The 18,428-nt window shown below is 34.1% G+C and overlaps 1 protein-coding gene across 20 annotated transcripts in view; it reads right to left on the reverse strand.

Annotated features, from left to right (window-relative positions):
• SOX6 (SRY-box transcription factor 6) overlaps nt 1-18,428 on the reverse strand; it is a 669,339-nt gene that overhangs the window by 146,797 nt on the left and 504,114 nt on the right. For 13 of the 20 annotated variants that reach the window (XM_017525615.2, XM_017525625.2, XM_037737508.1 and 10 more), the window contains one exon: nt 2,481-2,604. In XM_017525615.2, coding sequence (XP_017381104.1) covers nt 2,481-2,604 — 124 coding nt within the window. The remainder of the gene's footprint in view (nt 1-2,480; nt 2,605-18,428) is intronic. The other 7 variants (XM_017525632.2, XM_017525619.2, XM_017525630.2 and 4 more) reach the window with 1 other exon arrangement.

Below are 18,428 nucleotides of genomic sequence, written 5' to 3' on the forward strand. Positions count from 1 at the left end.
TTGCTGCTGCCTCAACCTACCAGGCTCAAATAATCCTGCCACATCAATCTCCTGAGTAGCTGGGACTACAGGTGCACACCACCAAGCTTGGTTAACTTTTTAATCTTTTTAGAGACAAGGTCTCACTATGTTGCCCAGGCTGGTCTTGAACTCCTGGTTTCCAGTGATCCTCAAACTCCTCAGCCTCCCAAAGTGCTGGGATTACAGGCATGAGCCTCCACACCTAGCCCTCACATATATTTCAAGTGAAGTTGCCATAGCTCAGTTTGGGGCAAAAAAAGTTGTATTGTACTTGTCCAGTTTCCAGTCCAATGGCAGTCTCTTCACTTAATTCACGTGAATGATCAAAACACTGCATAGATTGATTAAGTCTTCTGAGGATGTAATTTCTCTACTAATAGCATAAGAACATGCCATTTTAATCCATTTTAAACATATTTTTCATATACAACAAAGACTAGATTTGCCAAACTATTGAAATTATTAGAGTTCTGATTAATTAAATTGTCTGACATAATTTAGGAGTGACACGAAAGTAAACACTTTTTTACCAACCTTGCTTGTGATTAAAATTCTTCCTACATCTCCAAAGCCATTGTCCTGCCTTACTCAAAAGAGTTTAGCCAACATAATCAAATACAGCTTTGTTACCCTAGGACACTAACTCTAAGCTGCACTTTGTTCAATGGGAGTACCTAATTTCTGCACAATATTTTTCTAGTTTCTCCATTTTTCTCAGTTAAATTTTGTAATCTCATTAATGCTGTTTGAGAAGACTGAAAAATGGTCTAAATTCATTAAATATATAACAGTATCTTCTCCCATGAAAAGTGGCAGTATTAGGCAAGTAATATAGTTATAAGATGTCTGCATCTAACAGAAAATAAGACCCATACATGATTTTGAAATGAGTCATTTTAACTTTAAAAACACTGAAGTCAAATGGAAAGTTTCCACATATAGTTCATTTAAAATATTTCTGGGACTGGTACAGGGATGTCAAACTCAAATTTAGAATAGAACAGTGAACTTGGTTTACTTTAATGTTCCAGTGGAAGTCGAAATGAAGAAATAGTTTCCAATGACTTACAGAGATGACAAACACTGCACTGAAAAAAAAAATCTCCTTCCTTAATATAGATGCCAATTTCATAGGAGGTAAGTATAACTTGTTCTAAAAATCATGCTTTAGAAAAATGAATTTTTAACAATTTTAATGACATAATTTTCTCCCAGGTGTCCAAAAACCTTTTAGTAATATGAGTTTGATTCATTTATGTGTGAGGAATTTTTGGACAGCCCTTAAACTCACCAATCCCTTAATATCTCTATTCCTTGAATCATTTGTGTTTTGTCACAGACATCCTACCTTTTCTTACAAAGAAGTTCTCTATTGAATGCAAAAGAATAATCAATGGCAACAAGCAATTAGAACAGATGCTAAAATGCACTAGGCTTATTTTTATGCTATTTAGTAAGCTTCCTTATCCAGAATTTTAGTAAAGTGATTTATGTTTTCTTATTGCTTTAAGCATATTAAAATGCCTTTGTTCACTTTATAAACCACATACACAAAGAAAATGCTGCATGCAGATTTGTTGTACTCAGATTTGATGGTTAATATAATCAGGTTAATATGTTAAAAAGAACTTGACACAGAAATTATTAATGAGTAGAACAAGGTCACTACTTCTGAGCTGAGGTCACTTACAAAGAATGCATAAATGAAATTAAGGTTGACTTTTATTTACTTGACTATCTTCTTACATTGGATTCCTTTGGAAACATATCTTTAAACATTTAAAGCCCTGTTTACAAGGAGGCTCTGAAAGAAGCTTCAAACCATTATGCCCCTAATTGAATTCCCCAGGAGTCCAGTAAACTCAGAGGAATAAAGAAAAATCATAATATTTGCTAAATCATCTTAAAACATATTTCACTGCAAGGTTACATGACCTTTTTTTGAGATTTAAAAATGAATTAAAAAATACTGAATACTTCATTATTTAGACGAAAATAAAAGCAATTTTACCTACTAATGGTAAGCTAATTAAATCAGTCCAGTTTTAACTATTTTTCTAGGAGAAGTCTGAAAACAAACAATAACATTTTATACTGTATGTGATCACCTTCCCAGAGCATAACAGCTTTCGCAGGGAGAAAAGGATCTTTAACCAAAAAAAATTATTCAGTAAAATATGGGAGAGAGCTGACAAAAACATTGTAGTCCCCAGGAGAAGTAGTATCTTATCTGTGAATTCATGACAAACTCAAGTGGAAGAAGAGAAAGTAAAAGTTTTTAGCAACCAATTAGTTTATTACAATGCCCGCTCTTCCCAATTCTAATTTTACTTTAAAATAAGATTTTATGATATTTTTATTCATAGTTCCCTTGCATGCTCCTGTGTTTGTTTGAGTACTAAGCAAAAACATGTGGATCTGAGCATTTCCAAAAGAATGTTAAATCCCTCTCTACTTACCTGGTTTGTATGTTATTCCAGGGGGGAAGAGGAATCCCTGTTGGGCAGCAGCAGCTGCTGCCAGGGTCCGCTGGTCATGTGGAAAAATTGGGATCATGAGCGGAGGCATGTGACCCTGAACCTGCTAAACAGAAGAGAGCCTATGATCAGACAGGGAGCAAATGTATGCCAAGAAGAATTTGTTTTTCACTCCTGGTGGTGTGCTGGTACTCACATAGCCACCTACCTCTAACCTCATTCCAAATCTGCTCTCTGAGGAAATTCAGTTAAAATTCACCAAATCCCTTTTCTGAGATGCTAATAGCATGCTGAAGACATAACGTCATTGTGAATTTGCCTCATCCCTGCTTCCACCAAACTGTAGTAATGGTGTTCTTTTCTCTTGACTTTTTCCTTTTTATTTTTTCTTTTAAACAAAGAACTAGAAGAAATAATGTATTACATTATTTCTTGTACAATGTTAGAGGTTTTGCCCTTTCACCTGCTTTGCATTCTGTGCTTTCTTTCAAAAACAGTATTTAGTATCCCTGGTCAGAAAATAATGTCTAATTGTTATATATTCTAAAAGCTGTATCTCTCCAGTTTAGGTATCTTATTTCAAAGCCTCACTGCATTATGTTAAACATATAGCTCTTCAGATTTAAGGCTACTACATCTTGGCTCCCAATTAAACTAATATTCTTTGCCATACACACCTCGATGTAACATATAAATTGCTTGTCTGGCTAAGCAGTTTTACAGCTTTATGCACTACCATGTAGCTCAGTAATTATGGAGTTGTATTCAGAGAGCATTTCATAATAAATCCTACTATATCAAATTTCATTTGACCTCAATAAATGTATCAAAGAGCACAAAAATGCAAAATAGAAAATCTTTACTCTATATCAGTATTTGTATTCCATATAAAGAAAATAAGAGCTATGACAGAATCATGCTTGTGAAAATTACATTTTAATTTCCTAGTTTCCTTCTTTACTCTATGAATGCTGTTCGGATTCCAGGATAGCATGACAGGAAGGTTTTGTCCTGGCTTTTAGGGCACAATTTTATGGGTTGAATACAGGACTTTTATTATTTAAAGATCAAAACTAAGATACACCAAAAGAAATTATCTTTAAGTTCAAACAGGGTATTTAGCCTTTTTACTGGTATAAAAGGACTACATTATATCTTATTTAAAATACAAACCTTTACCAGTAATTCTTCCAACCCCAAACCCTTCCCCGTCTAAATTCCTAAATCTTCTCTTTAGGCAAAATTCCATACACTGGCTGATGACCCTGTTTAATCAGCACTGGCTTGCCTTTTCCTGTCCCTGTTCCCTTCATAGCCAGGGACGCAGTGCAAAAAATGCTTCTGTGTGGGTCTAAGAGGCTTCATTTACCAACAGCTTTTCTCTAGGGAAAGCCCTAAGATGTGGGTTAATAAAGGGCAAGCAAAAAATAAACACTTTACAGGATTTTTCTGAATTCATTTCTCAGGAAAATCAACTTATAATAAAAAGGTCTTTGTGCAATTACTACCTTGCCAGTGAGGCGTGAAAGAAACTAGCTTTGAGCAGCTATTTCTTCCATTTTAGCTGAGGTAAGCCCAAGCTGCATACATTGGAGTACAAACTAAGCCTGCTTAAATTGAGGCTGATCCCCTAGTGCCCAGGTCTCGCCTTTAACCCTGAAGAAAAGCACCAGGTTTGCTGCTGAACTCCAGCTTGTTGTACCCTGATGCAAACTTGAGATGTCAGAGACAAGGTCACTGTACTATGCCAGAAAATAAAACACAGTATTTTGTATGGGTTACAATTGTTTGGTGCAAGAGTACATCAAAGGAAATAATTTCGTTTTCCTCCAGAAAAATGGCCCTAATATGTACATAACATATAGCACAGATGGCTTACACTCTAAAATGGGAGAAAAAGAAAGTGATGAGTCTGGATATTATATTCATTTATTATTTCTTCCATTTCATAAATATTATGTTATTATTGAGAAGTAGCTGAAGATGTTTGAATATTTAGCTTGAGAGATAAAAGAGGTAAGGTTATATTCAAATGTTTGAAAGAATGATGTATGGAAGAAGGATTGGATTAAGACTGAATGGTTAACAGAGGGAGAACTAGGCCCAAAAGAAGAAATTTCATGGAAATGAAATGCAAAGAAGAACTTTCTAGTAATAAACTATTCTATAGTCACTCTGATTAAAGAGATGTTATATATCCTTTCTCTGGAGATGGTCAGGTGAAGAAAGGCTGTATAACCCCATATGTTAGAGATATTTAAAGGAAATACATAACTAAAAACCTGATTATATAATAACCTTTAGGGCCTTTCCAACTTTATAATTCTATGATTGTTTAAAAGTCAACATTAAGAAGATAGTGTGATTACAGTCATTCCTTCATTCATTCATCATGAATTTATTGAGAATTTACTGGGTGCCCATGAAGGCCTTGTTGGTAAAAAAATCTAAACTCAAATCTATATGCTACTATTTTTTTGACTGTGTAATCGTGAACAGTTACTTAATTGTTCTAAGTATATTTCTTCATGTAAAAACTGAAGCTTATTATACTACCTTACACAACTATTATGAGGACTAAATAAACAATAAAAGTAACTCTCATGGCAAAGTACTTGACATAATAGTAATGCAATGTCACAGTAAATCCTTGTTAGATTCTTGTACTTTTCTTATATGGTTTCCATATTCAGGACTAAAAAATTATCAAGTTACTGATAAAATTAGCAATATAAAAGCAATAGTTGATCTTACTCATAACTCTAAGAAAGAAACATGACCCAACTAAATAATTCAGTTTGGCAGGCAGAGGTTTGTCATGTTTAGCAGACAATATGCCTCACAGAGAATTATCTTATCCCAAGTATCTAGAAAACCATGATAAAGAAGAGATGGGAATACATGTTCATTTGAACATATATTTGGAGCTCTTTGGTGTTACTTATTTAACAGCATCTTAGAATGAAAACATTATTTTTACATTGGTCGCCCAAGCTCTTCACATCATCAGACAACAGAAGGAGGTCAATAGCAATTAGAAACCAACCCTTAATTCTTGAAACTTAGTGTCTTAAATTACTTCCTTCATAATTTTCCGTCTTCATGAGATAAGTAACCAAGCTCTTGGGGTCATTTTTACTGCCAAAGAGCTGTAGGTATTTCATATTAACATAAGCTGTAAGAATTTAGGTCAGTTTATTTCTGTTCATCACACTCTACAAAGAAAGATATGTTAGAAACTTCAAACACTAAAGATTAGCCCAGAGGCTATTCGATAAGATGAGAGACAAAGTAAATAAGGAGGAGGTCAGAGGACATCGTGAAAGCAAGAGTAATAATAGAAACATAGAGTTGGAATAGAAATTTGAGATAACCTAGTATTACTTCGCAAAGTGTAGTACCTGACCAGCAGCCTGAGCAATATCTGGAAACTTTCTTTAAAAAGCAAATTCTTAAGCTCTACTCCATGACTATTGAATCAGAAAGCTCTGAAATTCAGTCCAACAATTTAAATTTTAGGCTAAAATTTAATTTAGGGCAGTGATTCTCAAACTCTAGTGTATATCAGAATCATCCACAGGGCTTGCTAAAACACAGATTGTTTCCTTCTCTCCCCCTGCTCCCCATCAAGAGTCTTTAAATCAGTACATCTGAGGTAGGGGTCTGAGGGTGTACATTTCTAAAAAGTTCCCAGGTGAAGCTGGGGCCGCTGGTCCAGGGGTCATTCTTTGAGAATCACTGATCTAATCCAAAGCTCATAATTTACACATAGGAAAACAGGTGGCTAGAGAAGGTAAAAGATATGAGCCTAAGGTTACAGTGTCATGACAGAGCTGGATCTAGAGTCCAAAACTGCTAATCATCCTGTCCTGGGCTTTTTCCATTATATCAGATGGACTTCAGTGATTGATAGAAAAGGGAGAAATTGGTTGCACTGTTTTAGCAAAGAAAACCTTCAAGTCTCCAGCTAAAAATAATTATGTGTTTCAGAAACATATTGCTGGAGTTTGGATACTATGAATGTTGTTCAATTTTCAATAAATTCCTTCCTCTTTTCTGTTATATTTTATTTTACACGGAATACACTGATCTCAGTATCTACCATCATTAATTCTAATAGTTTGTTACAATACATTCATTAGCAATGACCATATTGTTCCAAGGAATAAAATTGACTTTAACTTATTTTAAGTAAAACAATAAACTCATTTTAAGTAAAACAATGTAAAAATTCCAAGTGCCCGTTATTAAAGAGAAGCCAGAATATCCAGCAGCTAGTTTAGACTCTAGCCTGAGAAAAGGTGATTAAAACTTCCTCTTATCTCTAATCACATAATTAATAATTAATAGTGAGGATTATAATGATGATGATGACCACAGCAGATAATATTTTTCAGTGTTTCCTATATGTCAAGTACTGAAAAAGTGATTTACATACTCTATCTAATTTAATCCCTGAAACCCTGCAAGGTATTTACTATTATTCTTATTCATTTGATGAGAAAACAAAGCCATGTGAGGTTAAGTAACATTGTCAATTAAAAAGCGATAGAGCCAGGATTCAAGTCCAGATATGTCAAGGTAAAAGTTTGTACTTTGGTATTATATTAGGCATGAAGTTATCTTTTTCAAAACAGATCTAAGATAAGGAATATGATTATCGGTGATAATAATATAATTGTAGATTTGCATATGGTTGTAATAAAGAGAACAGAGAGTCACATGGGCCCTCAATCCAGTTTCCCCAAATGATAACATCTTGCAAAACCATAGTACGATAACACAACCAGAATACTGACATTGATGCAATCCAACAATCTTATTCACAGTTCCCTAATGCAGGGGTTCCCAACCCCTGGGCCGTAGACCAGTACCAGTCTTTGGCCTGTTAGGAACTGGACCACAGAGCAGAAGGTGAGCAGTGGGCAAGTGAGCATTACCGCCTGAGCTCTGCCTCTTGTCAAATCAGCTGTGGCATTAGATTCTCATAGGAACACCAATCTTATTGTGAACTGCACATGCAAGGGACCTAGGCATGTTCCTTATGAGAATCTAATGCCTGATGATCTGTGGTGGAAAAATTTCATCCTGAAACCATTCCCTCCCTCCTACCCAGTCTGTGGAAAAATTGTCTTCCACAAAACTGGTACCTGGTGCCAGAAAGGTTGGGGACCACTGCCCTAGTGTGTTAAAGGAGTTATGTCTTTAAAATAAGCAAAGGCAACTAGGTTCTATCAATACTTCGAAATGCCATCTTCTATAGAATGCTCATCAGTATGACCCAATGCAAGTGGTATTAGCAGAAAGTATAAATTACAGCAACAACTTTCCCCTCTCATAGATTTCCATTTATTATATTTACTAAAAGATTGTCAGTTGAATGTGGAACAGAAATGGAAAGCGAGAGCAAGGTAAAGGGAAAAAAACATGAAAAGAGGCTTGCTTGGTGGCCACCTAAGAATCACACAAGCATTTAAGATATTTTCCTTTTATGGAAGTTGTGCATTAAAGTCACTGCATTGAGTACCAGTGCTTATGGCAGATAAAGAATTCTGAAGATACAGACAAGCCCCATTTTGCTCTGAAGAATATAATCCTGCCTTTCCCCTACCTTCCCAACACCCCATTTTCCCATTTGGTGATATGCCAGGAAAGGCAGTCACACTGGAAACAGCAACCCCAAAAATATTTTACTAAGAATTTAAAAAAGTAGAATTCCCCTCACTCCATCAAAGATTGACCAGTCTCCATGTCTTTTCCAAGAAGTTATCAAAATTTCAAATAGCATCTTTTTTTCTTTAAAGTGTAACTTTCCCTAAACACAAATTTAGAGATTATTTAATTATCCTATAGATGAAGAAGTAAAACTGATTTTGTTAGCACAAAGAGCAAAACGAGATGTGGCAAAATATATCTCTAAGCATGAAAACTGTGTTATTTTTATTGCTTTGAAAGTAAGCACTATCTGGTTGGGTATGTAACTTGAATGACTACCAAGTAACCAGAAACCCCATCTTGGGTGAAGCTTAGTGTATCACTAAAGGAATAAACTACCCCAAAGCACAACTGTCCATTAATTCTAAACTTCCACAATGCCTGACCAAACTGTTTCCCTTTTGGAGAGGGTGGGGAACATATTTTTGATCAAATAGGCTACATGCCCAGAAATTTTAATTGCTAGGGTGTTCCTCACATCTTTCAGAGAATCAAGACAGCAGCAGATATGTGTGAAACACTTAGGTTCTGTCTCTTCCAATTCGTAAAACAGCATTGTTGCATCAACACTTATCCCCTTTGTTTTCTCTATGTTAAGTTGTTGATGATGCCATTTTTTTGCCATCTGCCCTAGAGCTTCATTAAAGATACATGAATGGGCTAACTGGCCTGATATCTTGTGAGGAACAGGTGCTATTGTTTGTCCCTGAAGACTTGTAGTAAAGATATGACTCAGAATACTTGAGAAAGAGCATCTGCAGCAGTCAGTCAGAGAGAAACTTGGCAGAGATCTGGCTACGTGCTAATATGCAAACAGAGTGACACTCAAGGGGGCTCATTTTCTCTTTCATGAAGATTATTTAACTTTTTTTAGTGATGGGAAATAAGTGTTTGTATTGAAAATCATGTGCATATTAATGTCTATTACTGAGTTAAAGACAGTGCAAAAATTAGGATTTTAAAAGTAACTTTATCTCTAGAAAATAATTCCTTATGTGATTTAATTGAAGAAAGCTTCTTAAACTGTTGAAAGAAATGTTTCCAGTGTGTGTATATCATGACAGAGAGGGAGAGAAAGAGAGAGAACACAGAGAGTTCCAGAAAAAGTGACTTGGGAGAAAGAGAAAGATAAAAAGAGAGAGAGAGGTGCAAGAGGTGCAGATAGAAATAGGGAATGGGGGTCAGTTTTCTAAATGACCATATTCTTTATTGCGAATAGCTGAGTCATTTGCATAAAGTGTTACCACTGTAAAAGCTGCAGTATCTAAAGCAAAATAAATGAAGTCCCCAGAAACTTTATAGGAAAAGCCTTCAAGGTCAGAAATGTGTCTTCTTATTGCCAAAAAGTGCATATAATCCACAGTATATGGACCTTAGTTAATTCTGGAGGCAAGGAGGTAAACTCTCTCATTTGATAGGATAAATTCATGCCTTGAAAGAAACCCTCTTAGTCTCAAACTTTTTGTTAAAATCTGTCTAAAATGTTAATACTCTGCTTTGCTCTTCCTTAGAAAGCATAATGCAGTAGTCAACACACTGAACTTCTCTTGGCTGGCCACAGCCTGAAGTATACAAAGAAGCCTTAAATTATATACTGCCTTCTTTGCTGTTCACTAATTCACAAATCACAAAACAGCCCCCAGCAAATAAGCTGAATGTCCCAAATTGCCTGTGCCTTTTATATTTCTATATATCCTGTTGCTCTTATCACAGGCCTAAGAACATAGTAGATATTTTGTATTAACTGATCAATGGCTGAGAACCAACCAACTAGGACCACAGATCTGGTCTTCTGACCACGAATTTTCATAGGGTAGGATTGTTAATGCAATTACAAAAGGTATCGAGAGTTTCAGAAATAATAGCTATTGGGTACTAGGCTTAACACCTGGGTGATGAAATAATTTGTACAGCAGGCCCCTGTGACACAAGTTTACCTATGTAACAAACATGCACATGTACCCCTGAACTTAAAATAAAAGTTAAATTTTAAAAAAGGTATTGAGTTGTAATCATTCTCAATTCAGAAGAGAATTTAAAAATGACTTTTAAATACATCTTGATATAATCTTGTTTGCTCTTCATTTGTCTTATTTAGCAAATCTACGGCTGCTAGAGCTAACATAATACATAAAATTCTTCTGCTAGAGAATCTAGCTAGCCCAACAGGAGAATATTAGAATTCTATCAAGAGCAAATTTAGGACACACATTTTCTATAACATTTGAGAACACAGTCCCATCTTCCCAGGTATATTCCACCATCCAATAGATACACAGTGTACAAAAAATGTAACTGCATTCAGAAGAGGATCAGCTTTGTTTGCTTCTGTTTGCTATTTGTTATTGGCGGTTATTCTCTCTCTTTTTCCTCCCACTTTTCTCTCTCTCCCCTCTCTTTCTCTCTCTCTCCCCTCTCTCCCTCTATCCCCCCTGCCCTTTCACTCTCTCTCTCATAACTTCTCCTCTCTTCTCTCTTCCTCTTTCCTTTCTCAGGTCCCATCGGGATAATATACAAAACAAATTGTTAATATCCATCTTTAATGTAATGTAATGTCTTTCCAGGATTTGGCAAACTATTGCTAGCACTCTTGAAAATTCTAATTAAAGGACTAAGTACATTCCTTAAAAAGTAGAACAAACTCAAGATGTTATAGTTTAAAAGCATCCTTTTACAACCTCAGGATTTGGTCTTCAAAGCCATATGTTTTAGTTAGAACATTAATAAAGAGCTAACTTCATATATATATATATATATATATATATATATGTATGTGTATATATATATATGTATATATATACACTTCTCTGTATAAACATACTTCAATGAAAAGTTAGTTTAAAGCTAAAGAAAAAATAGCTCCAGTAAGTGACTTCTTTTCTAATTTAGATTATTTAATATGCTAAACAAAATGTCTAAAATATTCACAGAATAAATGAAAAAGATATATCTTGTCACTAGTTTCACTATGTCCTTGCCCAACTACCAAGAGTAAAACATGCAAACAAAGCAATTTCATGTGCTGGGTTGGTTTTTTAAGATAGCTATTTAAAATCCAGAGTCTAGCACTTTACAACTCTCTACCTTAGTTACACAGGAAAGAAATAATCCTTCCTGAGATAATAACAAAGAAATAACCTTTGTTAGTAAGAACACAATGACTCTACCAGGTAAATGGTACATGTTTTAAAAATCTTCTTCAGGTATATATTCGGAGAGAAATGTTAATAGCCCTGAAAGAGCCAATCCTGTCCTTTGTGTTAACATCTCTTTATATATTCTCAGCATACTGTATATGCTGAGCATACTTTCAGCATACTGTACATACTCTATTTGCATTTTTTAAATGGGCAAATATCTCATTAATCTACTGGGATCATATGTAGTCAAAAGTCATTATTTTATTTCTCATTCATTTGTACATGCTCTATTTAATATTGAATTTTCAAAGAAAAGAACATGGATTTAGTAATAATATAATCCTAATTCCTAGTCTCTCTTACTTGTTTGTCTCCTTATTTCATAAAATGAAGAGCTCGATGCATATACAAATAAAAAGTTAGCTTAGACCTATTACACTCCTGAGAAACATGCTACTCCAAAAGAGAAGGCAGCAGTGCTTGCCTTAATTCAACTCTTCAGTAGCCATTTATTGAGCACCAATCACTATATACCTGGTTCTGTGCTAGACAGTAGGAATATAAAAGTGCCTTAAAGACATCATAGCATTATTTTACCAGGTAGTGGTATTAGGTTTCTTCTCACTTACATATTAGCGCAAATTATCCAGTTTTCAGCTTACTTTGGAATAAGGTCAACAGAGAAAGTTTTGCTTAAAAAGAAAACTAAATTACGGCAAAAATTCCATTAAGTGTCATTCTATATCTATGATTTATACCCCAGAAAAAATTTGAGAGTATTTATGAAGACATAAGTCAGATTTCTTTATAAAATGGATGATAAATGTTAATTAAATGTGTTTAAATTATCTTACTATGTTTTAAGAAACTCTCACCAGGAGGGAAATAGAATGTCCTGGCCATAAAGAAATTAATAAAACATGCTATGCAAAAGTAAAATTTATGATTCATTTGGAATTAGATATCTACCATCTTTTCAATCCATACAAATGCATAATCTTGTCAATTAAATATTATTGTTAAGGTCTAGTAGTATGTTAAAATCACTTTAAAGTGCAACTAAGGAAAATTCATGTGTGTTTATTACTCCTTAAGGATCTATTAGTGGGTATTTTATTCAGATTCGTGCTGTAAAATCTGCATAAACTCAGCATATTGTTATCCCCATGTGTGCATTTGTTTGGTTAAAGCAGAACAGCAAATCTCAATTTTTGCAACTTCTGGAGAAGTCAAGAGAACTAAAACAGTCTTAATTTTAATCAGATACAAACAGTTATCACTACAGAAGTGAAGAGTTGACTATTATGCAAATAGTCACAGTTAGTGGTCACCAGGCCATCACAGAAGACTGAGCTAGTCAATTACTTTAGATATTTCCAAAGACTAGTGAAGATGAATGTTTCCTATTCCACCCCATCTTATTTCCAGAGAAGTATGAAATATATTAGAGACTAATGATTGTTGTTCCTAAATGGAAACCCCATTAAATATACAATGATCAAAGTGTTTTGCCAAGATGAAAATTATTTTTTTCAAGTTTTGTATAAATGCCATTTAAATATGGTAACATTTGTGAAGAATATGGCATTCCTTTCTTTGTAACAACCAAATTCAGATATAAACCTTTCATAAACTTTTGACCTGTAATGAAGGCAATCTGGCTTTTACCCCAGAAGTATTTTACACAACCTTATTCTGTTAGCAATGACCAGAGTTCAATTATTAAATTCCTCACCCAGAAATGCAAGTTTACATCTTAAACTATGGGTCTTGTTAAAATTATGCACAAGTAACTTAGAGGCAAGGATTTTCTATCTCTCGAGGGCTCTGTAAAAGACTTTGCACAGAGTAGGGACTCAACAATATTTGCTATATAAATGCAATAAACAACTTGTATTCTATGTAATTTAAAAACTAAGTGGTAACAATACTGATGATTTTTTAATCTGCCAAATCAAGTCAAAGCCCATTCATCATTTATAATTCTTAAATGGAGGCCACAGGAACACAAATCTAGTCCAAATATATTTCCTTATAGTGATTTTTTTTCTTTTGGACCTGCTGTGTTCTAATTTTGAAGTTCAATAGTTAATAAGAAAATATAAAAATTGACTTTATTAATTTCAAGACTTTTTAACGGCTGAGTACTCCTAGTACATTTGTTGAAACTCCTATCTAGTATCATTTAGAGATGCCGCTAAGCTTCTTTAATACTTCACCATCATCAATTATAATCCTTACTGACAGAAATGATAAGATACTCTCACCAAAAGAGCCAAGAATATATTTTTCCAAAGGAATAACATTTAATAATTGTTATATCCAGTAAGCTCATTATGTGACCTAGAATGAATGGCAGAAAAGCATTTAAGCATCAGCTATCATGGAGAACAAAAGTAGTTTCATCACAAGCAAGAAGGCCTGAGAAACGTAGTGTGGCAACTCTGACCAGGACATAAATAAGATGTCTAAGCTATTGACAGATGGGGCTCACCCATAGCAAATTGTCCATCCTGGGAAGTATCAGTGAGAGATACTGCCTGAATATGTGATTGGGGGACAGGGAGATAAAGTAAGGCAATATTTATAAAAACTAGATACCAAGGAAAGGCATAACTATAACCCCAAGCCAAATAGCCTGCAGGTTTTCAATCTTTATCACAGTCAAGTCATTCTTCTAAGACCTGACACTATTGCAGGCATTGGGGATATAGTTGAAGACAATATTTCCTACCATCATTTCCAAGAGAAGAAAGACAACATACAAAAATATATATATATGTGTGTACATTTGGATGTGTGTATATACGTGTGTATATACATATACACATGAACAAATACATACAAATATAATAAATGTCAGTTGATAATAGCTGTTATAAAGAAAATAAAGATAACTAGATAGAGTATGAAGAATGGAAGGCTGAAAGTTGGAGGTACTAGGTAGAACGTACAGAGGACTATCTTGGATAGGGATAGCTAAGGAAACCGTCTCTAAGAAGATGACATCGCACAGGGTTGAATGACCTGAGGAAATGTTGCACAGAGCTGGAAGAAAGACAAGCAATTCAGGCAGAGGTCATGTGAGTGCAAAGGCCAGAGCAGAATGAGCATAGAGAGGTAGAGGAAAGGCTAGAAAGACAGGTGGAGAGCAGATTATTTAGGGCCTTGTAGAGCACAGTAAGAAACTGGAATTATATTCTTAGTGTGATGGAAAGTCACTGGAGGGTTTTAAGAGGGAGTAGTGGCATGAGGCCTATTTAAGTTTAGAAAGATCACTCTGTTTGCTATGAGGAAAACTGACTATAATAGGGCAAAAATGAATGCTGAGAGATCAGTTTAGAAAATACCTCACTAGGCCCAAAATGGGGATAATGGTGGCCTATTTCCATCTTACATATCCTCTCTGCTCAAGTAGAAAGAAAACATCTTTCAGATAGAAGTTTAATATGCTACTAGAACACTGTCTCCAAATATGTCAAAGAGTTAATATCTGATTGTTTCATTGATTGATTTACTAAAATGTGATCTTTCCAGTGATTCCATATAAGATAGAAGCACATCATTTTCAAATACTCTACTCATTAATTCCTATAGGGGAAAAGAGTCAAAGATATTAAAATCTATCTTGATACAGATATATTACTATAATTCTTTCCCCAAATATCATGTCTTTCAGTGAAATTTTAGGCAGTAGAGCAGCTTACTGACAAAAACTAAAAATGTAAATTCTTTTTTTTTTTTTCCATTTATTTATTTTATTGCATTTTAGGTTTTGGGGTATATGTGAAGAACATGTAGAATTGTTGCATAATGTAAATTCTTAATTTAGTCTCTTTGTAGGAAGTATAGAAATATTTAAAATAATTCAAGTTATCTAACAAATTTTCTAAAGGAAAAAAATAAACTGTTCATAAAGATCATAAAAGTACAAAGATCGAGATATAAAAACTAGTTCAAACACTGGTTAAATAAAACTCGTCTTTTTCAGGTGGGGGGAGTTGAGACTAATGCCATATTTGTCAAATAAAAGGCGGATTTCCAAGGCATAGCCCAATACTGTAGCAATTCACTTCTCACGATACTCCTTCTGTTACAAAGAAGAACAAGCCAATAGCATTGTTTAGGACTAATTAGCAGCAACCCAATACAATCAATAACTCAATGCAATCACAACTGAAAAAGAATACAAACTCGAGCCCAAAGAGAAATGGAAGGTTGTTACTCCACTCAGGTCAAGAGACAAAAATACTCAGAATTCAAAATGGGAAATGTATACAATGAATCTTTCACATGTTGTTAATGAAATCGGAAGAAAGGAAGGAAGGAGGGAGGGAGGGAGGAAGGGAGGAAGGGAGGGAAGGAAGGAAGTTTATTTGAGTGAAGTTATTTGACTAATTGCCATTATTCTCTACTCTCCAATTCTCCAATAGCTACAGTTATAACTGTATTTTTCCTATTGGAAATTAGGATACAGGGAAAGAAGTGTAGAAGAGTTCACATGGATATTACAGAACATATGTTTAACATTAGGCCTGTTGTGTTCTAGAATATTCAGCCTTGTAGTCATGATGCCCATAATATGTAAGTCACATGGCAAAGCATCAATCCACATATTTAAATTTTTGGCTTTGGGTAGCTTGTATTACAACTTGAACTCCCAAGTATGTAGTTACAGATCTGTGAACAGGTATTTTCCATGGCCCTAATATAACATCCACAATGATCTAAAATTGTGATGATCAAAGCTATAGACTTTTTTTTTTTTAGTTCCAAATGACAATTCCCAAAAATGAATGATACAAAGTCCAGTTTTGATTCTCTTTAACTCTTCTTGATTTAACATTTTAAAAGGCTGGGTTAGCTCCTTTAATACTGCACTATGACTGTAGTTTCCATGATAGAATAAGGAGTTGAAGCTACATCGAAATTATCAGCCAATAACAAGAGGTCTTTGTCCACTGTGACTACTTCCCTGCTCTACAACCAGTCCTTATCTGGCTCAGGAAATGCCTGTTTAAACTGACAGGTAGGAGATTAAATCTACAGCTGCTGAAACACAATCTCAGCTCTGTTAGATAGGCTTTCATTGAAAAGCACTACAAACACATAATTTGTTTATGTTGTACCAGCAATCTCTGACAAAGCAGACTGTCTAGCTGAGACAAATGTGGTTAAACCCATTTATTGTATTATTTCTGCTACACAGAACAAGCTCTTAAAACACAGAAACTAGACAAGGCACAAAGCTCTAGCTGTCTAAAGAAATCAAGAATAGATGACTTCTTGTTACACTAACCCTTTTTATACAGAAAGCATGTTCTCCCCTGGAAAACATCTATTCCAATTTCTCTTTTAAGTGGATGGTTCAATTATGTTTATGCTTTCTGTTTTTAAAGTTTCTTTTGTTCCTGCCAACGTAAACAGGCATAAAATCATCTAATCACGGAATATCTCTAGATTTAAGAGCATGATGAATATTTATAGAAAGTGCTATATCATCCCCCCAAAAAATACCCATAATGATAAATTCTGATGATAATCCATTCTCTTTCAATATTTATTGCAAATTCTTAATGTTATTTGATTTCTTTATTTCATTTGATGAAAAAATAGCTTAGTAACTCAAAGAATATGAATAGTAGTTTCTTTAAAATTAAGGAGTTAACATAGAAATACCTAATTTTATAAAATAAATATTAATGGGAGAGATTTTAACAACAACAATGAAGGCCGTCAAGTGATAATAAATTACTTAATCCAAGTTAATAATATTAACTAGAAATTGATTTTTGTTGTTTTTGTAACTAAACTCTATTCTTCATGTATACCCACTCACTTCTACCATTCTGAAAATACAGCATATATATAAACCATAAAATTAGTAATACTGAACGTTGAAATCTTTACCTACATCTATTAAGTTTTAAAAATTATGCTCAAATATGACAAAAAAATAGATGGTACACATGTGATTTAAAAATAAGAAAAAAGACGCTATAACTCAAACTTGTCAAAAATTTTAGGAAGAATTGTATGTTAAACATAAAGATTACAGAACCGTATTTAAACCACGGCCAAAAGGATTATTGTTAGTCACTCTCAGACATGTCATTATTCCCTAAAATCTTATTTTATTTTTCCTTAATTACAATCATAAAACTGGAAAGTGAGAAAATAATATTCCAAGTTGGAACACATATGCCACTTGGAACTCTGAGTTAGTTTTAAAATATAGAAAGTATGTAATAAACTAGCTGAATCCATGGGGTCTCCCTGAAACAGCATGGATAATGAGGGGAATCCATAACAGACATAAACAAACCCAGAAAGATGTCTAGACCCCACATCATTATGTATGATATATGCCCAAAATATATGGACATATATTTGAATGTTCAAGTTCAAACTTGGCTTCTATTAGACTGATTCAGTCACAGCATGTGGTTTCTTTAATAAACAAACCTTACTGTTAGAAAATATTGGGGACTCAAATCATGTATTATGTCCCAGCTAGTTAAAGATGTGGTGCTTTAATATCCTATGTCTCTTGAAGCTTTCTAACAACAGACTGTAAATAACAAAGGAAAACCACATCCTAGATAAACATACAGAAGTCTTAGATGTTTGTATTACAAGTTGAGAGCAAATACTATACAAAGTTAGCATTTCAACATATGTTCAAGAGAAAATATACATTTCCCATTAAAAATTAGAACTAGGTTTAACAATGTGGACTTTGTTTTATATTTTTTATGATGTTTAAGGATGCTGAATACATTCACATAAAAATGTAATGATGATTATTTATCTCACCACAATAAGTTATTTGCCATTTTTGACATACACACATATGTATAATATACATGTATTTAGCTCACTTTAGAATCACAGACTTTTAGAACTGCGATAGTTTTAGAAAGCCACTTTTCCAATACCTTAATTTTAAACATAAATGCCAGATAAATGGCTTATAATAAACATGAGGCCCAAAGAGAAGTGATTTGTCAAGGTCACAGAACTTGAGAATGATCAAGCTAAAGCTGGTCTTTAGTCTCCTGTTTACTTATTTCAC

Source organism: Cebus imitator, unplaced genomic scaffold (assembly GCF_001604975.1).
Source record: "Cebus imitator isolate Cc_AM_T3 unplaced genomic scaffold, Cebus_imitator-1.0 Scaffold39, whole genome shotgun sequence".
In the NCBI taxonomy this organism is placed as follows: Eukaryota; Metazoa; Chordata; class Mammalia; order Primates; family Cebidae; genus Cebus; species Cebus imitator.